Source organism: Somniosus microcephalus, chromosome 2 (assembly GCF_052327205.1).
Source record: "Somniosus microcephalus isolate GS21.2 chromosome 2, FLI_Smic_1.0, whole genome shotgun sequence".
NCBI lineage: Eukaryota > Metazoa > Chordata > Chondrichthyes > Squaliformes > Somniosidae > Somniosus > Somniosus microcephalus.
Genome location: NC_140988.1, coordinates 304,140,704 through 304,164,704, shown reverse-complemented (window position 1 = coordinate 304,164,704; position 24,001 = coordinate 304,140,704). Strand labels below are relative to the sequence as shown.

Here is a 24,001-nt window from a genome sequence, read left to right as displayed (position 1 = left end):
GGAATCTAACCTTTCTTGCAAGCTACAGCAATACATTTCCATATATCTGTAAATGACCTGACAAAAAGTTGAAATCTATTTTGACACCATAAACTTGAAAACATTATTTAATATATATATAAATAATACACGAACGCAAAACCCTGTCACCTCAGAATTGTGATGACCAAACCCTTCCTTCAATGAAAGTAGATCGATAAAGTTTTTAAAACTGGCAAAACAGTTTTTTGGTTGATATTCAATTTTGAAACAAGATTACAAAAAAATTTAAAAATCTCATCCCTCAAACCGAGCCTGTACAGCTGCCCTGGTAGGTTCTTCTATGTGCTTGTTTTTAATTATTATGGCTCTGAAATTGCAATTTTCTCGCTCCCCCCCTCCTCTCCCTCCCTCCCCTCCCCTCCCCTCCCCTCCCTCCCCTCCCCTCCTCTCCCTCCTCCCCTCCCCTCCCCTCTCCCTCCCCCTCCCATCCCCCTCCCCTCTCCCTCCCATCCCCCTCCCCTCCCCCTTCCCCTCCCCTCCCCCCCCTCCCTCCTCCTCCCCGTCCTCCCTCCTCCTCCCCTCCCTCCCTCCTCCCCTCCCTCCCTCCTCCTCCCCCCCCTCCTCCTCCCCTCCCTCCCTCCACCTCCCCTCCCCTCCTCCACTCCCTCCCTCCTCCCTCCTCCCCCTCCCCCACCCTCCCTCCCCTCCCTCCCTCCCCTCCTCCCTCCCTCCCTCCCTCCCTCCCCTCCCACCTCCCTCCTCCCTCCCACCCTCCCACCCCACCTCCCCCTCCTCCCCTCCCTCCCACCACCCTCCTCCCACCCTCCCTCACCTCCCTCCCACCCACCCTCCTCACCCTCCCTCCCTCCCTCCCCTCCCTCCCACCCCCTCCTCCCCTCCCTCCCTCCTCCTCCCCCCCTCCCCTCCCCCCTCCCCTCCTCCCCCCTCCCTCCCCACCCCCCTCCCCCCTCCTCCCCCCCCTCCTCCCCCCCCACTCCCCCCTCCCTCCCCCCCTCCCCCCCTCCCCCCCTCCTCCCCCTCCCCCCCTCCCTCTCTCCCCCTCCCCCCTCCCTCCCCCTCTCCCCCTCCCCACCCCCTCCTCCTCCTCCCCCACCCCACCCTCCCCTCCCCCTCCTCCCCCCTCCTCCCCCTCCCTCCTCCTCCCTCCCTCCCCTCCCTCCCTCCCTCCTCCTCCCCCTCCACCCCCTCCCACCCCCCCCTCCCTCCCTCACCCTCCCCCTCCCCCCCTCCCTCCTCCCCACCCTCCCACCTCCCTCCCACCCCTCCTCCTCCCCCCTCCCACCCCTCCCTCCCCTCCTCCTCCTCCCTCCCCTCCCCTCCCCTCCTCCTCCTCCCCACCCCCCCTCCCCCTCCACCCCTCCTCCTCCCCCCTCCCTCCTCCCCCCTCCCACCTCCTCCCCTCCCTCCTCCTCCCCTCCCTCCTCCTCCCCCCTCCACCTCCTCCCCTCCCCCTCCCCTCCCTCCTCCCTCCTCCTCCCTCCCTCCTCCCTCCCCTCCCCTCCCACCCCTCCTCCTCCCCCCCTCCCTCCTCCTCCTCCCCTCCCTCCCTCCCCTCCCCTCCTCCCTCCCTCCCCTCCCCCCTCCCCCTCTCCCCCTCCCCCCTCCCCCCTCCCTCCTCCCTCCTCCACCCTCCCACCCTCCTCCCCTCCCCTCCCTCCCTCCTCCCCCTCCCTCCTCCCCCCTCCCCTCCCCTCCCTCCCTCCTCCCCCCTCCCTCCTCCCCCTGCCCTCCTCCCCCCTCCCTCCCCTCCCTCCCCTCCCTCCCTCCCCTCCCCTCCCTCCCTCCTCTCCCTCCCTCCTCCTCTCCCTCCTCCTCTCCCTCCCTCCTCCTCCTCCTCCCTCCCTCCCTCCTCCTCCTCCCCCTCCTCCCCCTCCCTCCTCCTCCCCTCCCTCCTCCTCCCCTCCCTCCTCCTCCCCCGTCCCTCCTCCTCCCCTCCCTCCTCCTCCCCTCCCTCCCTCCTCCCTCCCCCCTCCTCCTCCCCTCCTCCCTCCTCCCCTCCCTCCTCCCCTCCCCTCCTCCTCCCCTCCCTCCTCCTCCCCTCCCTCCCTCCTCCTCCTCCCCCCTCCCTCCTCCTCCCCTCCCTCCCTCCTCCTCCTCCCCCCTCCCTCCTCCTCCTCCCCTCCCTCCCTCCTCCTCCCCTCCCTCCTCCTCCCCTCCCTCCCTCCTCCTCCTCCCCTCCCTCCCTCCTCCCCTCCCTCCCTCCTCCCCTCCCTCCCTCCTCCTCCTCCCCTCCCTCCCTCCTCCCCCTCCCTCCCTCCTCCCCTCCCTCCCTCCTCCTCCTCCCCTCCCTCCCTCCTCCTCCTCCCCTCCCTCCCTCCTCCTCCCCTCCCTCCCTCCTCCTCCCCTCCCTCCTCCCCTCCTCCTCCCTCCCTCCTCCCTCCCTCCCTCCCCTCCCTCCTCCTCCTCTCTCCCTCCCTCCTCCTCCTCCTCCCTCCCTCCTCCTCCTCCCCTCCCTCCTCCTCCTCCCCTCCCTCCTCCTCCCCTCCCTCCCTCCCTCCTCCTCCCCTCCCTCCCTCCCCTCCCTCCTCCTCCCCTCCCTCCCTCCTCCTCCTCCCCTCCCTCCCTCCTCCTCCCCCCTCCCTCCCTCCTCCTCCTCCCCTCCCTCCTCCTCCTCCCCTCCCTCCCTCCCTCCTCCTCCTCCCCTCCCTCCCTCCCTCCTCCTCCTCCCCTCCCTCCTCCTCCTCCCCTCCCTCCTCCTCCTCCCCTCCCTCCTCCTCCCCTCCCTCCCTCCTCCTCCTCCCTCCCTCCCTCCTCCTCCCCTCCCTCCCTCCTCCTCCTCCCCTCCCTCCCTCCTCCTCCCCCCCCTCCCTCCTCCTCCCCCCCTCCCTCCCCCCCTCCCTCCCTCCTCCTCCCCCCCTCCCTCCCTCCTCCTCCTCCCCTCCCTCCTCCTCCTCCCCTCCCTCCCTCCCTCCTCCTCCTCCCCTCCCTCCCTCCCTCCTCCTCCCCTCCCTCCCTCCTCCTCCCCCCTCCCTCCTTCCTCCTCCTCCTCCTCCTCTCCCTCCCTCCCCCCTCCTCTTACGCTGTGCAAACCGGCTCCTGCATCTGCTTCCACCTCCTCCTCTCCCTCCCTCCCCCCTCCTCTTACGCTGTGCAAACCGGCTCCTGCATCTGCTTCCACCAGACATAAACATTTCCAGCGTAATTGATGCGCAGTTGGTGGGCAATTAGCCAAACTCTGCGCCAGCACATCATTTCAAGTGAGGAATTGACGGTCGCAGCGGATGATCTGAGGATGCGGAACTTGACAGATCGCAAGTTTGGGATTTAGCGCATGTGCATCCCGAATTTGCAGTCAATTTCAAAGGCGGTATGACGTCATACCGTGAGAGTACACCGTCATACCGACCGCAAATTCAGGGTCTATAACTTTCCAGTGCTTGACTCCTTCCTGGCACGGCAGAAAATAGGAAATAATCATAGCAAGAATCGCAAGCCCAAAACCCTAATTTACTGCTTCCTGGCACAGCATATTGGTGCATCAGCCAGCTATTTGTTTATAAGAGTGCAGTTATTTCCCATAAAGAAGTTGAAAGCAATTCAAAGATCAGTTGGTAGGCGTACTGCTATCTGTGGTTCTGAGCCATACAGGTCAGAAAGCTACAGGTTTAGCCGTCAATCTGTGCTCAGTTCGCTCGTGGCAGTCGAAGATCCATAACTGGCTTCAGTGCCTCTGGGCTATGGTGGAGAGAGAAAAAAATCGGAGGGTTTCTGCTCCTGGTTGCCATCTGGTGGTTCTAGATGGAAAGTGCATATATGTGAATGTCAGGTGCAGGCGTGATCAGGCTTGGCACTGATATTGAATGGCTTGATGACGCTGCTATCTAGCCTCGTGCAGAACAGTCTTATTGAGTGAGGTACCAGAAGCTGATCAGCCCCTCCTGGATAAGAGAAAAATTGGGGAACAGCAAGAAAAGAAGTCAACATATTAAAAATTATTCATGATTATAGTGCAGAGGAAGGAAATAACTCAGAAATAATACAATACATCATTATTGTGTTGATCAGCTTGCAGTACTCAAAGGGTTAAGTTGGTAAGCCTGGTTAATGAAGTTCTGTGCAATTGCCTATATTCTTCAATAGTTTTGCTCAAACTGGATTCATGCTGTTTAATTAACACATCGAGCTGCATTGTCTTTAATTATAGATGTGGTTCTAGACTAATCCATCTTCATATGCAAGAGTGATATTAGTGAGAAGAATGTTTTCTTCTGTGTATTTTTTCTCTCTTTCTCATTAATTACTTTAATTTGCTATTACTTTCATAAAGAATGCAGATTAGCAATGTGTTCCTGATGCAGGCAATGCAACTGTGAACAGGTAAAATATGTTTGGGGAGGTACTATCATTTTAGAATAAATTGAGGATAGATACAAAAGATAGGGGAGGCTATTTTTGTTTCTCTATCACCCCCGCTTTTCATAACGAACTGGTATGTATATATATGAATAGGTGGTAGTGGAAATCTGGAAAACACTCCCCCAAAAAGCTGTTGAGGTTAGGTCAGTTGAAAATTTCAAAACTGAGATTTTTGTTGGGTAAGGGTATGAAGAGATATGGAACCAAGGCAGGTAAATGGAGCTAAGATACAGATCAGCCATGATCTATTTGAAAGGCGGAACAGGCTCGAGGGGCATAGCCCCGATTTTCATCACTCCACCATTGGCGGCCATGCCTTGAGCTGCCGAGGCCCAACGCTCACAAATTCTCTTCCTAAACCTCGCCGCCTCTCTACCTCGCTCTCCTCCTTTAAGATGCTCCTTAAAACCTACCTCTTTGACCAAGCTTTTAGTCATCTGTCCTAAAATCTCCTTATGTGTCAAATTTTGTTTGATAATCGCTCCTGTGAAGTACCTTGGGATATTTTACTACGTTAAAGGTGCTGTATAAATGCAAGTCGTTGTTGTTGTTGATATGCATTAGCGATAGGCAATAGGTCTTTCTCCATAACCACCCCTACAATGTCTGCTGCCCACCACCCACTACCTACAAGTTAATGGTGACAAACTGTGTTTGAAAGCCTAGGAGATGGAAGATGTACGAAACAGCCAGAAAGATGTAGGACATTTGTGGCTGGAGTTTTGTTTCATATATGTATCAGAATTGGTGTTTTTCTGATCCCACGATATGGCCAGAATATGGCTTTAGAATCCAGACTAAACCATTCTAAGGCTGAAAAATGCATGGATCTATGGGTGCACACACACTGGCCAGGACCTGGATATACCCAAATCCAGGCTTCCGCCCACACCCCCACACCGTATCAGAGGGAGCAGGGTCTCCAGGCTGGGTGTTTCCTCAGTCTTGGCCTGTCAGAGGCCCAGTGTTCAAGTGGTGGCCAGTAAATCCAACAAGATATATATCAGCTGCTACCCCAGCAGAAGTGGGACCCATCTTGAGGGTACAGGCCAGGGAAGTGGCCCAGACCCTTGAAGATCTAAAAAAAAAGAAACATTTTGGTTTATACTTTAATGCAGCCCTCTTATGAATGGGGCCACTTGAGGGTGAATTGGGAGAGATCGGACACTCTCCTCCTCCCTTAGGCTAATTTCCCAGCAGCTTGGGGCAGCTGGGCATCCAATATGCACTGCACCCACTAGGACCATGCAAATTAGGTACTGTCTCTGAGTATGCATACTTTAGCAGGGTCAGCTGCACTGGGCGCAATTCCGGCATATGTGTTGGGATCACTGGCCCACACGTTTTCAGGGCCACTGTTCATTTACTTATTTATTTTGGTCAGCTAGGCATTTAGTGCACACAGAAGTCCATCATTGTTTCAGAGTACGGTTACACTGCAAATTTCACATCAATGGAAAACGGTTTCAGTGTAAATCTGGAGTTAGGGCCTGACCTGACTCTGGTGTGAAGCAGACTGACACTGCTTCGAGATGGCAGCCTCACACCTCTTCAGTTTCACACTAAATGAAATGTAAACCTGGTTTGCAAAGTGCTCAGGTTGTGCTTTCGACCCCCTTTGCACTCTATGAACCTAACCGACCTTACTTTAAATGTTTAGAGAGCAGCCATTCTCTCCTTCCATCTGAGAACAGTAACTACAGTGTAAATACTTCTGACGAGTCTCCAAACCAAGCTAGCGAGAAAGCCAGAGAGACGGAGGTTTTGTTTGTTCGATATGAGCTGCACACTCTCCCTATTGGGACACAGCCCACTTACCTAAGTGCAGACAGCTTAGACGCAAGATTCAATAATCTTTCAGATTTTGCGTTGATAACTACACTGTGCTGCAATCGTCAATTATGTAACAAAGCTATGGATTATTAATGTTTTTCCTGTTTGTGTTTTGACAGCACAAAGCCCAACTGCAGCTGATCCCTTGCAGCAAGCATACGCTGGAGTGCAGCAATACGCAGGTCGTTAGTATTAACACTTTGTCTAGCTCTACTTTCAGTCATTTTAAATCCTTCAATCTTTTCAAAAGCTTGCAAAATGATGACTTTAATTCAAGCATTGTCTTTCTTTGTCAGTTGATTTAACTAATATGTTATTCACCTTTCTAAATGACGTATTGCATCGATTGTATTTGTCTATCTGCTCAGGAAGGGCTGTCTCCTTTCTGCAAGAGGTTTGTGAAACTAAAGTGAAAACCATTTAAACTTGATTAACTCTGCAGTGTTAATTTAAAATAAAATCTTGTGAAGAAGCTGCTATAGAATAGGATTCTGCACAGGGGGGTCTTTTCATGCCCAGATCTAGTGGGTGAGTTGTGGGACACCAGATGAAGGAATTTCCTGCAGTTTAGCACTATTGCAAGGGAATGACAGACAACAGAGCTTGCTCTGTCCCATAGAATGCCATTCCTCCGATGAATATTCATGAACTGATATTGACTGTGGAATTAAGTATAATCCTACCATCCCATCTTCCTGACTGACTGAAACAGGAGGTGTGGCAGTGGGGTTTAGTAGTGGAGATCTGACAGATGGTGAAGGGTAAACAGGAATTTAAAAAATAATGCTGGTACACATGTCAATACTCCTTCTCTTAACTGAGATATATTGCTGAATTAAAATGACTAAAATGTTATTATTCTCTGTCTGTATTCGATGACCATTTAAGCCATTTCCCTGGGGTCTCCTGCCAGAGTTACAGCTGAAGAAGCCCCACAGAATTCCAGGGCCCCTGTTTTTATTCTCATCTGTCATTTAGATAACTTGATTTCAGTGGCCCTAATATTACCAAGACCATCATTTTGAGACTATTATACCACAGGCTCGATTTTGCACCCGTTGACTGAATGGACAGAATCTCTAGGTCTCAAAATAATTGAGCAATCCCACATGCAATTGGTGTAATACCAACATATTTGTACTAATCAAAATTATAAAGTGGCTGAAAATGATTTATGGTGCCTGAAAATACTATGGGTAAGTAAATAGTTTTAATGGGCCAAAATAAAGCATACCATTCCTTCATTGTTATTTGTTTGAAAGCTGAACCATTGTTAGTTGGTGCAATAGGTTTTTGGACATAAAATGGAGTTCCAAAGAATTCAAACAATAAGGAAGTTATTTCTTTCTCGATGTCTTTGATGTTACATTTATTATTGTGCAAATATCTTCATCTTGTCATCTGACCTTTAGGATATCAAATTGTTATTGTTCTGTATTTATTGCAATATCTTGCCAAATGAGGAAAATGTTTCACAAATTCACTTTGACAATAAGTTAATCATTGCATGCCTTCTGAATTGATTTAATTTTAATTGCTTTCCAGATCAGTGTGAGAATGTTCTTAGATGTCTGTCCTAAGAGTGATTACACTAGTGAAGTTATACCGCAGTCATTTTTCATTGCAGTGCGAGATTTACACCAGACATTAGGCGCACTTCAGAAGCACCTCATAGTATGCTTAATACTCTCTGGTACATTGTCTTTGGGATCTGTACAGCAAATGTGTAGCAATGACAGGCGTATCATAGGGAGCTTTTTATATTTCCCTGTTACAAAAGGGAGTGATAAGCAATACATTATATCAGAAGCAATTATATTCCAAACAATATTGTAGTGAGTGACTGGTGTCTGTGAAATAGATTCCATTGAAATTCTGCATTATACGCCACTGGACAAAATGGTTTCTGTGCTGCAAAGGTCAGTGGTTGGGAGAGAGGTGGGTGTTGTTTCTGGAGGGCAGGGTTGAACAGTAGAGATATATATTTTGGAGTTTAATTTGCTTACCCTTTGAAATCGGCAAATATTTATATGGAATTTTCATGGGAAAACACACAGGCTGTGAGTTTAAATCCCAACATGTCAAGTTATCAAATTGAATTCAATAAATCAACAACAACTTGCATTTATATAGCACCTTTAACATAGTAAAATGTCACAAGGCGTTATGAAACATAATTTGACACCGAGCCACATAAGGAGATATTAGGACAGGTGACCAAAAGCTTGGTCAAAGAGGTAGCTTTTAAGGAGTGTCTTAAAGGAAGAGAGAGAGGCAGAGAGTCGGAGAGATTTAGGAAGGGAATTCCAGAGCTTAGGGCACTGGCAGCAGAAGGGGTCATCAATTGAAACCAGTAGTCAATGGTGGGGACAAGCAGAGATGGGCAGCTGTGCTATGACACTATTCAAATGAGGCAAATATATGATGCAGCATATTTCTCTCATTTGTAACACCACACATTATTGTTAAGAACTCCAAGAGGGAGAGATTTCATAGAATCATAGAAATTTATGGCAAAGAAGGAAGCCATTCGACCCATCGTGTCTGTGCCGGCTGAGAAAGGTATCCAGCCTAATCCCACTTTCCAGCTCTTGGTCCATAGCCTTGTAGGTTACGGCACTTCAAGTGCATATCCAAGTACTGTTTAAATGTGATGAGGGTCTCTGCCTCTACCACCCTTTCAGGCAGTGAGTTCCAGACCCCCACCACCCTCTGGGTGAAAAATGTTCTCCTCAACTCCCCTCTAATCCTTCTACCAATTACTTTAAATCTATGCCCCCTTGTTATTGATCTCTCTACTAAGGGAACTAGGTCCTTCCTATCCACTCTATCTAAGCCCCTCATAATTTTATACACCTCAATCAAGTCTCCCCTCAGCCTCCTCTGTTCCAAAGAAAACAACCCCAGTCTATCCAATCTTTCCTCATAGCTAAAACTCTCCAGTCCTGGCAACATCCTCGTAAATCTCCTCTCTACCCTCTCTAGTGCAGTCACATCTTTCCTGTAATGTGGTGACCAGAACTGTACACAATATTCTAGCTGTGGCCCAACTAGTGTTTTATACAGTTCAAGCATAACCCCCCTGCTCTTGTATTCTATCCCTCGGCTAATAAAGGAAAGTATCCTGTATGCCTTCTTAACCACCTTATCTATCTGTCCTGCTACCTTCAGGGATCTGTGGACATGCACTCCAAGGGCCCTCTGTTCCTCTACACTTCTCAGTAACCTACCATTTATTGTGTATTCCCTTTCCTTGTTAGCCCTCCCCAAATGCACTACCTCACACTTCTCCGGATTGAATTCCATTTGCCACTTTTCTGCCCACCTGACCAGTCCATTGATATCTTCCTGCAGTCTACAGCTTTCTTCCTCACTATCAACCACACGGCCAATTTTTGTATCACCTGCAAACTCCTTAATCATGCTCCCTACATTGAAGTCTAAATCATTGATATACACCACAAAAAGCAAGGGACCAAGTACTGAGTCCTGCGAAACCCCACTGGAAACAGCCTTCCAGTCACAAAAACATTTCGGCCCTGAAATTCCACAGCATTCTCCTGATCGGCTGTCAAAAGTTTATGCCATTTTTTCCGAGGGTTCTGCTGATCTTCTACTGAAGTTGTGGCAGTAGATCGGGAACACCCCTGTAGAAACTATAGGCTTACCGCCCCCCTCCATGATCGCGAGAACTCTTCCCCCTGGATGGCTTACCTGAGTGCCGGCTAGGCAGCTTCTGGGCCACCCGATATTGGCTGGTCAGAATCAACGAACAGCCTCTGGACAACCATTTCAGGCAGGCAGCTGGCCAGCTTAATTTAGATGAGGCCCAGACCCAGTTCTTAACATAGACCGGGCCTACCACTGGGCCTCCCACGCAGTCGGCCTGTGTGTTCCACTGAGCTTTTGTCCAGGTGATAAAATCCCCCCTAAGGCATCATCAATTTAAAACTATCACTAAGAGAGTGAGGTGCAAGGTTAAGAAAAACTTCCTCATACAGAGATTGTTGAACCATGGAATATTTTGCCACAGGATGTGGTTGAGTCAGAGACCACTGCATCTTTTAAGGGAAATTTAAAGCAGATACAAGGCTATGAGAAAAGGATGAGGCAGTGAGATTAGTTTTGGATTGCTCTAGTAAAGAGCCAGCACAGACATGATGGAACAAATAGCATCCCACTGCTTGTGTGGCACTGAGGAGGCCCCTATCAACGCTGGTCCCCAGAGCCAAGATGGCAGCCGTTTGAGCTTCCATGGCTTCAGTTTGAGCTACCATGGAAGCTTCCAGACATGTTAGGAGGGACTCCATTATGTTGGCATTTTCAGCTCCTGAAATGAAAGAGAGGGACATGGGTTAGCTTGTAGTGTGAGGGGAGTGCAGACGGAGATGAGTTGCTGTGGAAAGCCGCTGTAGTTTGTCGTGCAGAGTGAGATAGAAGGGATAAAGAGAATAAGGTATGAAGGAACCCTGCACAACATCTCCTCCAGCGTTGCCACTCACCATGGCCATGTCTCGCCTGCTTTTAGTAATGGCCAGCACGTTTTCCTCTAGTAGGGAAAGGGTGTGCAGGCAGGATTGGCCTGCTCTGGTCACTGCCACATGATGTCTTATGTTGTGCACGACCTTCTCTTGCAAGAAACAACGACAACTTGTATTTATAAAGCACCTTTAACGTTGTAAATAGGAGTACTATAAGACAAAAAATTTGACACCAAGCCACCTTAGGAGAAATTAGGGTAGGAAAGAGGTAGGTTTTAAGGAGCATCTTAAACGAGGAAAGAGAGGCGGAGAGGTTTAGGCAGGGAATTCCAGAGCTTAGAGCCTAGGCAACCAAAGGCACTGCCACCAATGGTTGAGCGATTACAATCAGGGATGCTCAAGAGGGCAGAATTAGAGGAACGCAGATATCTCGTGGGGGGGGGGGGAGGGGGGGTTGTGGTGTTGGAGGAGATTACAGAGATAGGGAGGGGTGAGGCTATGGAGGGATTTGAAAACAAGGATGAGAATTTTGAAATCTAGGCATTGCTTAACCGGGAGCCAATGTAGGTCAGCGAGCACAGGGGTGATGGGTGAACGGGATTTGATGCGAACAAGGACACAGGCAGCCAAGTTTTGGATGATCTCAAGTTTACGTAGGGTAGAATGTGGGAGGCCAGCCAGGAGTGCCTTGGAATAGTCAAGTAACAAAGGCATGGATGAGGGTTTCAGCAGCAGATGAGCTGAGGCAAGGGCAGAGACGGGCGATGTTACGGAGGTGGAAATATAAGCAGTCTTATTTATGCTGCGGATATGTGGTCGAAGCTCATTTCAGGGTTCTTGCAAGAAAGAACGGAGCATGTTAGTGGCAGACTTGTGTGCTGACTTGAGTTGTGGTGAATTGAGGGTTGCAATAGTGGTGTGAGTAGGAGGAGAAGCAAGTGAAATAAAGTGTGGTGCAATGATTGTAGGAGAGTGAAGGGAAGCAGAGGAGGGGAGTGAGTGAGGCTGCAGGTGGTGCACTGTAGCTGGCCTCTGAGGCAGACTCATTGGCAAAGGCTGGGGCACCTGCCAACAAAAAAAAAATGCAGACGAGTCTGAACACATAAAATGGTCTGGAGTCGGTGATGCATCCTTGCAGTGGGCAGAAACTCCACTCCACTCCACTGCACTGCAACCAGCATAACGGCCAAGCAGAAAATTTAGGCCCTTCTCTCACCATGCTGCTAGGCCAACTAAGCAATTGAGTGCTACAACGTAGCCTGGGGTGACCCACCTTCCATTTCATCCTGCAAGGGATAAACTAAAACTGTATCTCCTGCAACAGTTCAGAATCAGTCATTTTCCATGTGGGGAATCATGTTGTAAGCCAACATCCCATCACTCTATGATGCCAAGGGCAGGCATCAAACAAATCCTTTGAAGAACTAACATTTTGTTTGTCTGGTTCCGCTACAAGTTACTGCTTTGATTTATTTTTGATAGAATAAGAGTAAAGGGAAACATCAGTGCTAACTTATTACTGCCCTGGAGGCATCTTTATTCAAACTTAAAGACGGTGAAAAGGTTAATATTGAAGTTAATCTAGGAATTACTAAATATTATTTATTCAGTTTCAGTACAGTACAAATCAACTGGAGAAAATAAAATCTTATTCAGGATAAACTGATTGTTGAACAAGCACTAGATTAAAGGGCATATTTCAAAAAAATAATGTGATGGTTGCTTAGGAATGCTTATAACAATGATTACAATACAGTGGGCAGTAATAAATAGCATAAATTACCTGAAAAAAATAACAGTTATATGCACAATTAAATGCCAATATCTTATGTGTTAAGTGTTTAGATGGCAACATAACAAAAGCATTATCAGATTGTAGGGAATTTAAAGTGGACTCAAATATTCCTGAATCTGTAACATAATCTCCAGGCAGGAGAAGACCTGCGGTGCATCGAGCCCACCTATCCACAGTATTTCCTTGGTGCATTTATAATAACCTTAAATTTCGTTTGTTGACAAGAATTTATTTCCTTCTTGAAACCAACTGAAGGTTTCTTGTTCCATCACCCAGGCCAGTGATCTGTTCCATATACTTTTTTTTATTCATTCATAGGATGTGGGCATCACTGGGAAAGCCAGCATTTATTGCCCATCCCTAATTGCCCTTGAGAAGGTGGTGGTGAGCCCCCTTCTTGAACCGCTGCAGTCCGTGTGGTGAAGATACTCCCACAGTGCTGTTAGTGAGGGAGTTCCAGGATTTTGACCCAGCGACAATGAAGGAACGGCGATATATTTCCAAGTCAGGATGGTGTGTGACTTTGAGGGGAACTTGCAGGTGATGGTGTTCCCATGTGCCTGCTGCCCTTGTGGTGGTAGAGGTCACGAGTTTGGGAGGTGTTGTCGAAGAAGCCTTGGCGAGTTGCTGCAGTGCATCTTGTAGATGGTACACACTGCAGTACATCCTTATAGTAAAAATGTTACTTTGTGTAACAGAGCAAAGGAAGAGACCACCATGGATTAAGGGAAAGACTCTTTGGTAATGATGAACCTTGAAAAACAGAGAACAAGAAAGAGGAGTTAATAGCAAACCCTAATAGTTAATGCATTTTTGGGACAAGGAAATGTAAGATTATTCATATAGTCCATGGGTTAGAATGCCGACCATATCCAAGATAAAAAGATAGGAAAGATTTATATGGACAATTCTGGTTAATTTTTGAATGTTCACCCAATAATCAAAGTACCAAGCGGGAGTTCTAAGGGAGAGTTGGGTTCCAGGATGGAACCCATCAAAGGATGGCACAGCCTTCTCTGAAATTCTCCATTGCATGCCAGTATTATAGGAAATATGTCCAAGTTCAGCATAGGCACCCACCGTGTCTAGGGTAGCCTTGTTCTGAGGTTTTACATAAGAAATAGGAGCTGGTGTAGGCCATTTAGCCCCTCGAGCCTGCTCCGCCATTCAATAAGATCATGGCTGATCTGGTCTTGGCCTCAACTCCACTTTACTGCCCACTCCCCATAACCCTCGACTCCCTTATCGTTCAAAAATCTGTCTATCTCCACCTTAAATATATTCACTGACCCAGCCTCCACAGCTCTCTGGGTAGAGCATTCCAAAGATTCACGACCCTCTGAGAGAAGAAATTCCTCCTCATCTCCGTTTTAAATGGGTTCCCCCTTATTCTGAAACTATGCCCCCTAGTTCTAGATTTCCACACGAGGGGAAACATCCTCCCTGCATCTACCTCGTCAAGCACCCTCAGAATCTTATACGTTTCAATGAGATCACCTCCCATTCTTCTAAACTCCAATGAGTATAGGCCCAACCTGCTCAACCTTTCTTCATAAAACAACCCCTTCATCTCAGGAATTAACCTAGTGAACCTTCTCTTAACTGCCTCCAATGCAAGTATATCCCTCCTTAAATAAGGAGACCAAAACTGCATGCAGTACTCCAGATGTGGTCTCACCAATGCCTTGTACAGCTGTAGTAAGACTTCCCTACTTTTATACTCCATCCCCCTTGCAATAAAGGCCAACATTCCATTTGCCTTCCCAATTACTTGCTCTACCTGCATGTTAACTTTTCGTGTTTCATGTGCGAGGACCCCCACGTCCCTCTGTACCGTAGCATTTTGTACTCTCCCTCCATTTAAATAATAATTTGCTTTTTTATTTTTCCTACCAAAGTGGATAACCTCACATTTTCCCACATTATACTCCATCTGCTAGATTTTTGCCCACTCACTTAACTTATCTATATCCCTTTGCAGGTTCTTTGTGTCCTCTTCACAACTTGCTTTCCCACCTATCTTTGTATCATCAGCAAATTTGGCTACAGTACACTCGGTCCCTTCATCCAAGTCATTAATATAGATTGTAAACAGCTGAGGCTCCAGCACTGATCCCTGTGGCACCCCACTAGTTACAGTTTGCCAACCTGAAAATGAACCATTTATCCTGATTCTCTGTTTCCTGTTAGTTAGCCAATCCTCTATCGATGCTAATATATTACTCCCAACCCCATGAGCTCTTATCTTGTGCAGTAACCTTTTATGTGGCACCTTATCGAATGCCTTCTGGAAATCCAAATACATCTACTGGTTCCCCTTTATCCACCCTGCTCATTACATCCTCAAAGAACTCTAGCAAATTTGTCAAACATGAATTCCCTTTCATAAAACCATGCTGACTCTGCTTGACTGTATTATGATTTTCTAAATGTCCCGCTACTACTTCCTTAATAATGGACTCCAGCATTTTCCCAATGACAGATGTTAGGCTAACTGGTCTATAGTTTCCTGCTTTCTGTCTCCCTCCTTTCTTGAATAGGGGTGTTACATTTGTGGTTTTCCAATCTGCTGGGACCTTTCCAGAATCCAGGGAATTTTGATAGATTACAACCAATGCATCCACTATCTCTGCAGCCACTTCTTTAAGACCCTAGGATGCAGGCCATCAGGTCCAGGGGGATTTGTCTACCTTTAGTCCCATAAGTTTGCCTAGTACTTTTTCTCTGGTGATGGTGATTGTTTTAAGTTCCCCCTCCCTATAGCCCCTTGATTATCGATTATTACTGGGATGCTTTTAGTGTCTTCTACCGTGAAGACCAATACAAAATATTTGTTCAAAGTTTGTTTCCCATTATTAATTTCCCAGTCTCATCCTCTAAAGGACCAATGTTTACTTTAGTTACTCTCTTCCTTTTTATATACCTGTAGAAACTCTTAGGGGTCAATTTTCTGGCCGCGTTGGGCGGATTTTCATGCGGCCGGGGGCCGAAAATCAGCAAAAAAGCGGGTCGGGACTTCCTCCCCCCCCCCCGCCTGATTCCCCGCCCCATCCGACTTTCGGACCGCCGTTTCCCCGCGACTCGCTTCAGTCCCGGCCGCCGCTGGTGGGACTGGTCGTCGGCACACTAATTACCAATTATCAGCTTGTTCAGGTAGTTATTCTGGGGCCGTTGCAACTTTGGGGCTTTCCCCACATCAAACCCGCCTGCGGGGAACCCCGCTGCTGAGACCTGGCGTGAAGCTTGCCGGCTTGCTTGCTCTCAGCTGCAGGTCAATCGGAGAAGCTGCGATTTAAAGGGACAGCACTTGTATGTTGAAGGACCTTGTTGTAGGTTTGGGGCTACTTCTTCAAGGCTTAGGCACAGCTGTGGAAGGTTGGAGCCTCACACACTTCTCCAATGCGATCTCCTGGGAAGCCCCTCTCGCCACCCTCACTCAGCACTTCCTCAGCGGAGGCATCTACGAGAAGCATGGGACATCTTTTTTTCCTTCCCTTCTTGCCATTAGAGGATCTCCAGCAGCAGAAGCGGCAGCCGCAGAACCAGGAACAGCAGGATGAGCACCAGGAGCACCAGGCTGCTGCTCACTCACCTGAAGCTGCACAGGCCAGAAGGGGCCAGCGCTTGGAAGTGGCTTGAGAGCACCTTGCTGTGCTTTAGGGGGCCATGGGGACCCATTTCTGCACTGGCAGTCCTACTCAGAAGGATTTCCATGAAGATCTGGTTTCTCTGTTCAACAGGTGGCCAACGCTACTCAAGAGATGTCATTCTCTTATGAGCACTCACCATGTTTTCCGTACCCTGGCGAGTTATCTCCTCCATGGAGGTTGCCAACCTTTCCATGGTGATGCGTTCATGCGCCAATGACTCCACAAAGGCTCTGCTCATGGTCGCTATGGACTCCTCCATTCGCTACACACTCGCAGCAACCCTGGAGACAAAACCTGCCAGAGACTCCTGCATCTGTGCATGGAGATCCATCACCTCTTCTCTTGCGGATGGACCCAGAGGCAGAGGGTCGACATGCAGCACAGCTGAGCTGAGCTGGCAGAGTCCTGCGCCCTCCGACAAGGACTCTCCACTGCTGTCCCTGTCTCCAGAATCTGCTGAGGCTCACTTGTGAGCTGTGAAACACCAGGTGACAACACTACTCTATATCCCGAAGGTCCCCCCGAGGTGCGAGTGTCTGCGCTGGTGCTGGGTGCGCTTACTTCTGCTGACGCTGCGCCCTCAGAAGTTGGAGCTTCCTCTGAGGAGTCTGGCTACACAGCCTCTTCCTCCTCCACAGTGAGGACGGGGGCTCTGGATGGTACTGTGGGGGAGTAAAGGAAGGAGTTAGAGATGTAATGCCAAGGTTCTTCTGGTGACTCACAGTGAGTTGGCATCTGTTGACACCTGCATCCATGCAGCATTGGTCTCAGTGGGAGGCCTCTTCCTCCCTGACCTAGGGAAGAGGACCTCCCTGTGGGCCCTAACCCCATCCAATAATGCCTGTAGTGAAGCCTCGTCGAATTTGGAGGCAGCTCGGGGTCTGGCACTGGCCACAGCTGCTGCAGGCTCCTCTGCCATCCTGTATGGTTCGTTTGGAAGCCTTCAGAGGATGCAGTGCTTGCTATGGACCTTGAAAGCACCACGAATGATGACATCATACTGTGGGAATTTCTGACTCGAATTGGACAATTAGCAAGGCTTCCCACATGCTGGGAATTAATTGGCCACTTGAGGGAAAATTGCGTGGAGCTGGCTGACACTTTTGTATGTGTGTCAGAAACCCCACATTCGGGGAAACCCGACCATTTCCCACACAAGCCGAAAATCGGGGCCTTACTGTCTGTTTTTATATTTATTGCTAGTTTACTCTCCTAATCTATCTTCTCTCTCTTTAATTTTTTAGTCGTCCTTTGCTGATTTCTAAAATTTTCCCAATCCTCTGGCCTACCACTAATCTTCGCATCATTGTATGTCTCTGTTTTCAATTTGATGCCATCCTTAACTTCCTTAGTTAGCCATGGATGGTTAATTATTTTCTTAGAGTCTTTCTTTCTCACTGGAGTATATCTTTGAGAGTTATGAAATATCTCCTTAAATGTCTGCTACTGTTTATCTACCGTCTTATCCTTTAATCTATTTTCCCAGTCCACTTTAGCCAACTCTGTCTTCATACCTTTGTAATTGCCTTTATTTAAGTTCAGGACATTAGTTTGAGACCCAAGTTTCTCACCCTCAAACTGTACTTGAAATTCTAACATGCTATGATCACTCTTCCCTAGAGGATCCTTTACTATGAGATCATTAATTAATCCTATCTCATTACACATTACCAGATCTAAAATAGCCTGCTCCCTGGTTGGTTCCACAACGTGTTGTTCTAAGAAACCATCCCGAATACACTCTATGAACTCATCCTCAAGGCTACCTTTGCCAATTTGATTTGTCCAATCTATATGAAGATTAAAATCGCCCATGATTATTGCAGTACCTTTCTTACAAGCCTCCAGTATTTCTTGATTTATACTCTGTCCTACAATGTAGCTACTGTTAGGGGGCCTATAGATTACTCCCACCAGTGACTTCTTTCCCTTATTATTTCTTATCTCCACCCAAACTGATTCTACATCTTGATCTTCTGAGCCAATATTATTTCTCACTACTGCACTGATCTCATCCTATATTAACAGAGCTACCCCACCTCCTTTTCTTTTCTGCCTATCCTTCCAAAATATCAAATACCCCTGAATATTCAGTTCTCAGCCTTGGTCACCTTGAAACCACGTCTCTGTAATGTCTATCAGATCATACCCATTTATTTCTATTTGTGCTGTCAACTCATCTATCTTGTTATGAATGCTGTGTGCATTCAGACAAAGCACTTTTAATTTTGTCTTTTTACCATTTTTCCCTACTCTGACTCTACTTTCTGATGCACTCTTATGTTTATACGCTCTGTCCCTTCCTGTCACACTCTGGTTATCATTACCCCAATTGCTACCCTGCACTCTTTGACTTTATAAATTTCCTCTCACCTGAACCATCCCCTGCACTATTTAGTTTAAAGCTCTCTCTACAGCCCTAGTTATTCGATTTGCCAGGACACTAGTCCCAGCATGGTTCAAGTGAAGCCCATCCCAACGGAACAACTCCCTCTTTCCCCAGTACTGGTGCCAGTGCCCCATGAATTGAAACCTATTTCTCCCACACCAATCTTTGAGCCGTGCATTCATCTCTCTGATCTTATTGACCCTATGCCAATTTGCTCGTGGCTCAGGTAGTAATCCAGAGATTATTACCTTTGTGGTTCTGCTTTTTAATTTAGACCCTAGCTGCTCATGCTCCCTCAGCAGAACCTCTTTCTTTGTCCGACCTATGTCATTGATACCTACATGGACCACGACAACGGGATCTTCCCCCTCCCACTCCAAGTTCCTCTCCAGCCCAGAGGAGATGTCCTTAACCCTGGCACCGGGGCAGGCAACACAGCCTTCGGGACTCATGCTCTCGGCTGCAGAGTACAGTGTCTATCCCCCTAACTATACTGTCCCCTATCACTACTACATTTCTTTTTACTCCCCGAACTTGAATGGCCCCTGTGTCATGGTGCCTGGTCAGTTTGCTCATCCTCACTGCAGTCCCTGTTCTCGTCCACACAGGGAGCAAGTACCTCGTAACTGTTGGACAAGTGCAAGGGCTGAGGCTCCTCCAATGCTACCTCCTGGATCCCCATACCTACCTCACTCGTAGTCACACACTCCTGTCCCTGACCACAGACCAAATCTGAAGTATTTAACCTAAGGGGTGTGACTGCCTCCTGGAACAAAGTGTCCAGGTAACTTTCTCCCTCCCTGATGTATCACAATGTCTGCAGCTCGGACTCCAGTTCATCAACTCTGAGCCAAAGTTCCTCGAGTTGCAGACACTTACTGCAGATGTGGTCACCCTGGATCACACTGGTGTTCACCAGCTCCCACATGCTACAGCTGCAACAGATCACCTGCCCTGTCATCTCTATTGTATTTTATTTAATTAATTACATCAATATCAATCAATTGTTTATTTATAGTTTTTAATCTAGGTAAACTAGGTAATAACCTAGACAGAAGGAAAGAAAGTGCCTTCACATCCTCAGGACATCCCAAAATCTTTCACAGCCAGCAAATTACTTTTTGAAATGTATTCACTGTTGTTTTAATAGGCTAGTGTGGCAGCCTATTTGTGCACAGCAAGATACCACAAACAATGAGATGAATGACTAGATAAGTAGCAGAATGGATAGCAAGCTGGCTACAAAACAGAAAACAGAGTAGGGGCTAAAAGTAGTTACTCAGACTGGGAAGTGGTGTTCCACAAGGATCAGTGCTGGGACCACTGTTGTTCAGTATTTACATAAACGACTTGGACTCGGGAATCAGGAGTACAATTTCAAAATTTGCAGACGACGCCAAATTGAGGGGTGTAATTAATACAGAGGAGCACTGTGACGAAATACAGGAAGACATTAAAAAACTTGCAGAATGGGTGTGTAATTGGCAAATGAACTTCAGCATAGACAACAGAAACAGAAAATGCTGGAAACACTCATCAGGCCAGGCAGCATCAATATAGATAAGTGTGAGATGGTACATTTTGGTAGGAAAAAAGGAGGCCACATACTGCTTGGAAAGCAAAGCCGGAATTTTAAGTTTTTGACCCACTCGGCGCGGGTTGGGGCCGGGGGGGGGAGACATGCCTGGTAGACTGCGGAAGTCCAGGTTTCCCCACACGCCGTGGAGTTTTAACAATTTGGAAAGGGTCACAGATGACCAAACATACAGCTCTTCCTCTTTACTGCACTGAAGTGTCAGTCTAGGTTATGTGCTCAAGTTTTTGAATGGAACTTGATCTCACACTCTTCTGACTTAGAGATAAGAGTGCAATCGCTGAGCTCAGCTGACAGCAGTGAGTATGGATTTCTGGAAAGGCACCTATCCTAAGATGTTTTATCTGACCACAATTCAAGACAGATTAACAAGTGGACTGACCATTGAACAAAGTCTGAAATTTAAGAGAATCAATCGAACTAGAACAAATCTAAATCATTTGTTTCTTATTTCAGGTTTGGATCCAATCTGTGTCTATTTGTCAAAATGTTTATTATTACAGAATGGAGTTGGATATATACCTGAAAAGGAAAAATTTGGAGGGCTATGGGGAAAGGGCAAGGGTGTGGGACTAATTGGATAGCTCTTTCAAAGAGCCGGCACAGGCTGAATGTCCTCCTTCTGTACTACAGTATTAGATTCTAAGGGGGAACAATTCGGGGGGCGCTACTTTTAGCGCCCCGAAAAAGTTAGCACCGCTGCGTCGTAATTCAGCAGTAGCACCCCAAGCAGGAGGCAGGGCACTACTAGAAGCGCTCCTCCTCCTTCCTGGGGCGCTACCAGTGAATATCGCGGCGCTACGTGCAACAGCGTCATGAGCATCAGCACATAGCGCCGCGCTATTGCAGGCCTCCCTCCCCTGATTAAAGGGGAGGGGCGTAGTGATGCACGCACCAGGGCCCTGCTAGACCACCGGAGAGCGGGTTGCCGAGAAAGCAGTCCGACACTCAAAGTGCCGGGCTGACCGATCGCGGCCGGCAACCCGAATAAAAGAGGGGAAGAGGGCAGGTGCTGGCAGGCAGCCAGAAAAAAAATGGCCACCTGACAGCTGCCCCTTTAAATACCGCTGCCATGGCTGCAAAAATGCCACCCTGACCCTGTCAGACATATCGTCCGGCAAAAGGTCAGGGGGTGCAGCCGAAGTTTGCGGCCAGGGTGCAAGCGGGGCACTGTGCATGACGATGATGTCATCGCTGGAGGCGCAGCGTTGCGTGTGCTACTGGCTACTGCCACCGCTAACCTCCCACTGAATTTTGCGGGAGGCGTTAGTGGCACCGCGCACGAGCGCTAGGGACTTTGCGCCCCGTAATGGGAGGAGCAAAGCAACCCAATTTTCCCCCCTAATATTCTATATGTAGGTAAATTTATCTTTTCTACATTACTGAAAAAGTGTAAAAAATAATTAACTTTTTTTTTAATACTCAGCATTTGTTTTAACCAAATTTGAGTTTGACCTAAAGTGAATCAATCAACCAAACCCCACCTGCTAACTTATGTCTTATTGGAATGATTTCTGCAACACGAGAGCTTTGAGATCTTAACCCAAAAGAAAGTTTGTCAATTGTAGCCGCTTTGTATGAAGAAAGGAGGGACCTGTCCAAGGAGGCGGTCCTTTCCACATTGGTTAAGTTACTAAGAGGCATGGTTGACCAATGAAGCAGCATTGATACAATTCATGGAGATCCCTTACTGACTAAAGTGAACACAGGGAGGGGATAATTTTAACTTTCAGTAGTGGCATACGACGGGCAATATCAAATCGGACGCCAATTATTCGATGATTGATTTGACTTCAGTGTAAAGGAAAATCAGGTGTGGTGTATAGCGGGGTGACCAATCGGATAGCGCCTGTTTTATGCCACGTTTAACAAAAGTTAAAGTTACCCCCAGAAACTTAATGGGAAAAGAAAGCCAGACATTTTCCAAACAAATTGGAAGAGTCACAGATGACTACATGATCATACAATATTTGGGTGACTTTTTTAAGTTTTATAACCAACCATAATGTTAGCCTCCTGACCTTTAATGATTGTAACTTTTTCACATAAGACAATATTGTCATATTGAAATGTCACTGTCCATTGCCATTTATTTTGCATTGATTTCCATTGTCTGAGTGAAAAAAATTGCAACATTGGCCAGATACAGAGGAAGTTTTAATGAGGTAGGTTCAGAATTGTAATAGCAAGGGAGCTACCGCCTGCCAGAGAACAGTGTCTATGCTCTGGAGATTTATCAAGATCTTGCCTTGTAGCTATTGGCCTGACTCAGCTGTCAAATATTTTGACTGGTAAGGTCAGATCATTTCCATCTGGATGCTAAGATGAGAGAAATTAGTTACATCTTCACTCACTATAACATTCTGATGTAGCACAAAGATTGCTTATCACTCCCTTCTTAAGTCATAAGGCTATGTAAAATACTTGCTCTATAATACACTCTCATGGCTCCCAAACAGAGGAATAGAGAGTCTATTGGTAAATTTTAAATAAACAATTTAAAGTGAGTTTTCATTTTTGCTACAGTTTTGTACTTATTTATAATATAAAGTAAAACTATGCAAAATAATGACCTGAAACACCCATCTCTGCATTACAGCTGCCTATCCTGCTGCCTATGGCCAGATTAGTCAAGCCTTTCCACAGCCACCTCCAATGATACCCCAGCAACAGAGAGAAGGTAAGTTATTTACTATATTCACAACATATGATAGAAAAACAAAGCAGATGTGTTATGGACTCAAGGAATATGGAATTTATTCCGTGATCATCATAATTCACGATAAAGTAAGTTACTAATGAACTACTAAGTGGAATAAAATTGTTCATATATGATTGATGGGTTGAATGCACTTTTAAAGTTTTTTTTACAGTTATTTTATACAAGTATAAAACTGGAATCACAGCAACAGTTTACTCTGTGGAATACTTGGTTTCTTTGAGATGCTTTAGTTAGCTGAATCAAGTTTGTGGATCATTGCCAAGCTGGAGAGGATTATGCAACAGTGTAAATCCCAGTCTGTGCACCATTCCCTGTCTGATTATTCCACTAAAAAGACTTGCCTTTATGTATCATCTTATCTCTTAGAAACATCTAAAAGCACTTTGTAGTTCAGTGTCTCCTGTACTGTAGGCAAATGCAGCAGTCATTTTCTGCACAGCAATGAGATGAATGACCAGTGAATCTGTCTTGCGCTGTTGGTTGAAGGACACGAAGAGGACTCGCTGTTCCTCTGCAAATAGTGTCATGGGCCAGTTCCAGCTGAACCACAAGAACAGGCAGATATAGTTCAACATCTCATCTGAAGGATGACAACTTCAACAATGTAATACCCCCTCAGTCCTGCACTGGGCTGTCAAGCTGGTTTTTAAGATCAAGTGCTAGAGTGGCGTTTGAACCCACAACTTTCTGACTCCGAGTTGACTGCTACCAACTGAGTCAAGTTAATACCACAGGAGTATTATTTATTTTTATCTTGAACAAATGGGCAAACAGACCTCCTGCACATTTTCCTTTGCCTGCCACCGGTTGCATACCAGGCAGTGGAAAATCCAGACCTCAGTGTCAGTATAGGAAACATCGTAGTTAAGCTCAAACACATTTTCTGATAAGGCTACTGGATGGCAATCAGTTGCAGGAACTCTGGCTAATGAGGCCGATTGCCACTCCAACTGAGTTTATTTAACTCAGCAAAGACCTGTGTGATCAAATGTGGGACCTTCTGGTCTGTACAGCTCAGTTCCACATTAGGGAGTGCATTTAACATCCAAGCCATTCGTGAAGTTCTTCAGCTTCACAAATTTTAAACATTTTTGCCCACCATTATTAAGACTCACTATTGAATGATATTGGTGGAATCAGGACACTGTTGTGAAACACTGCTAAATTCCATAGAGTGA

At 47.3% G+C, this 24,001-nt stretch overlaps 1 protein-coding gene and 1 long non-coding RNA gene across 6 annotated transcripts in view; one reads left to right on the top strand and one right to left on the bottom strand.

Moving 5' to 3' along the window:
• Positions 1-24,001, top strand: part of celf4 (CUGBP, Elav-like family member 4) — a 635,318-nt gene that overhangs the window by 560,469 nt on the left and 50,848 nt on the right. For 3 of the 5 annotated variants that reach the window (XM_085973941.1, XM_085973949.1, XM_085973954.1), the window contains 2 exons: positions 6,312-6,377; positions 22,701-22,781. In XM_085973941.1, the coding sequence (XP_085830067.1) occupies positions 6,312-6,377; positions 22,701-22,781 (147 nt within the window). The remainder of the gene's footprint in view (positions 1-6,311; positions 6,378-22,700; positions 22,782-24,001) is intronic. The other 2 variants (XM_085973945.1, XM_085973959.1) reach the window with 1 other exon arrangement.
• LOC147123508 (uncharacterized) overlaps positions 12,152-24,001 on the bottom strand; it is a 46,195-nt gene continuing 34,345 nt past the window's right edge. Inside the window, exon 5 of the long non-coding RNA XR_015074642.1 lies at positions 12,152-13,221. This is a non-coding gene — a long non-coding RNA (uncharacterized LOC147123508). The remainder of the gene's footprint in view (positions 13,222-24,001) is intronic.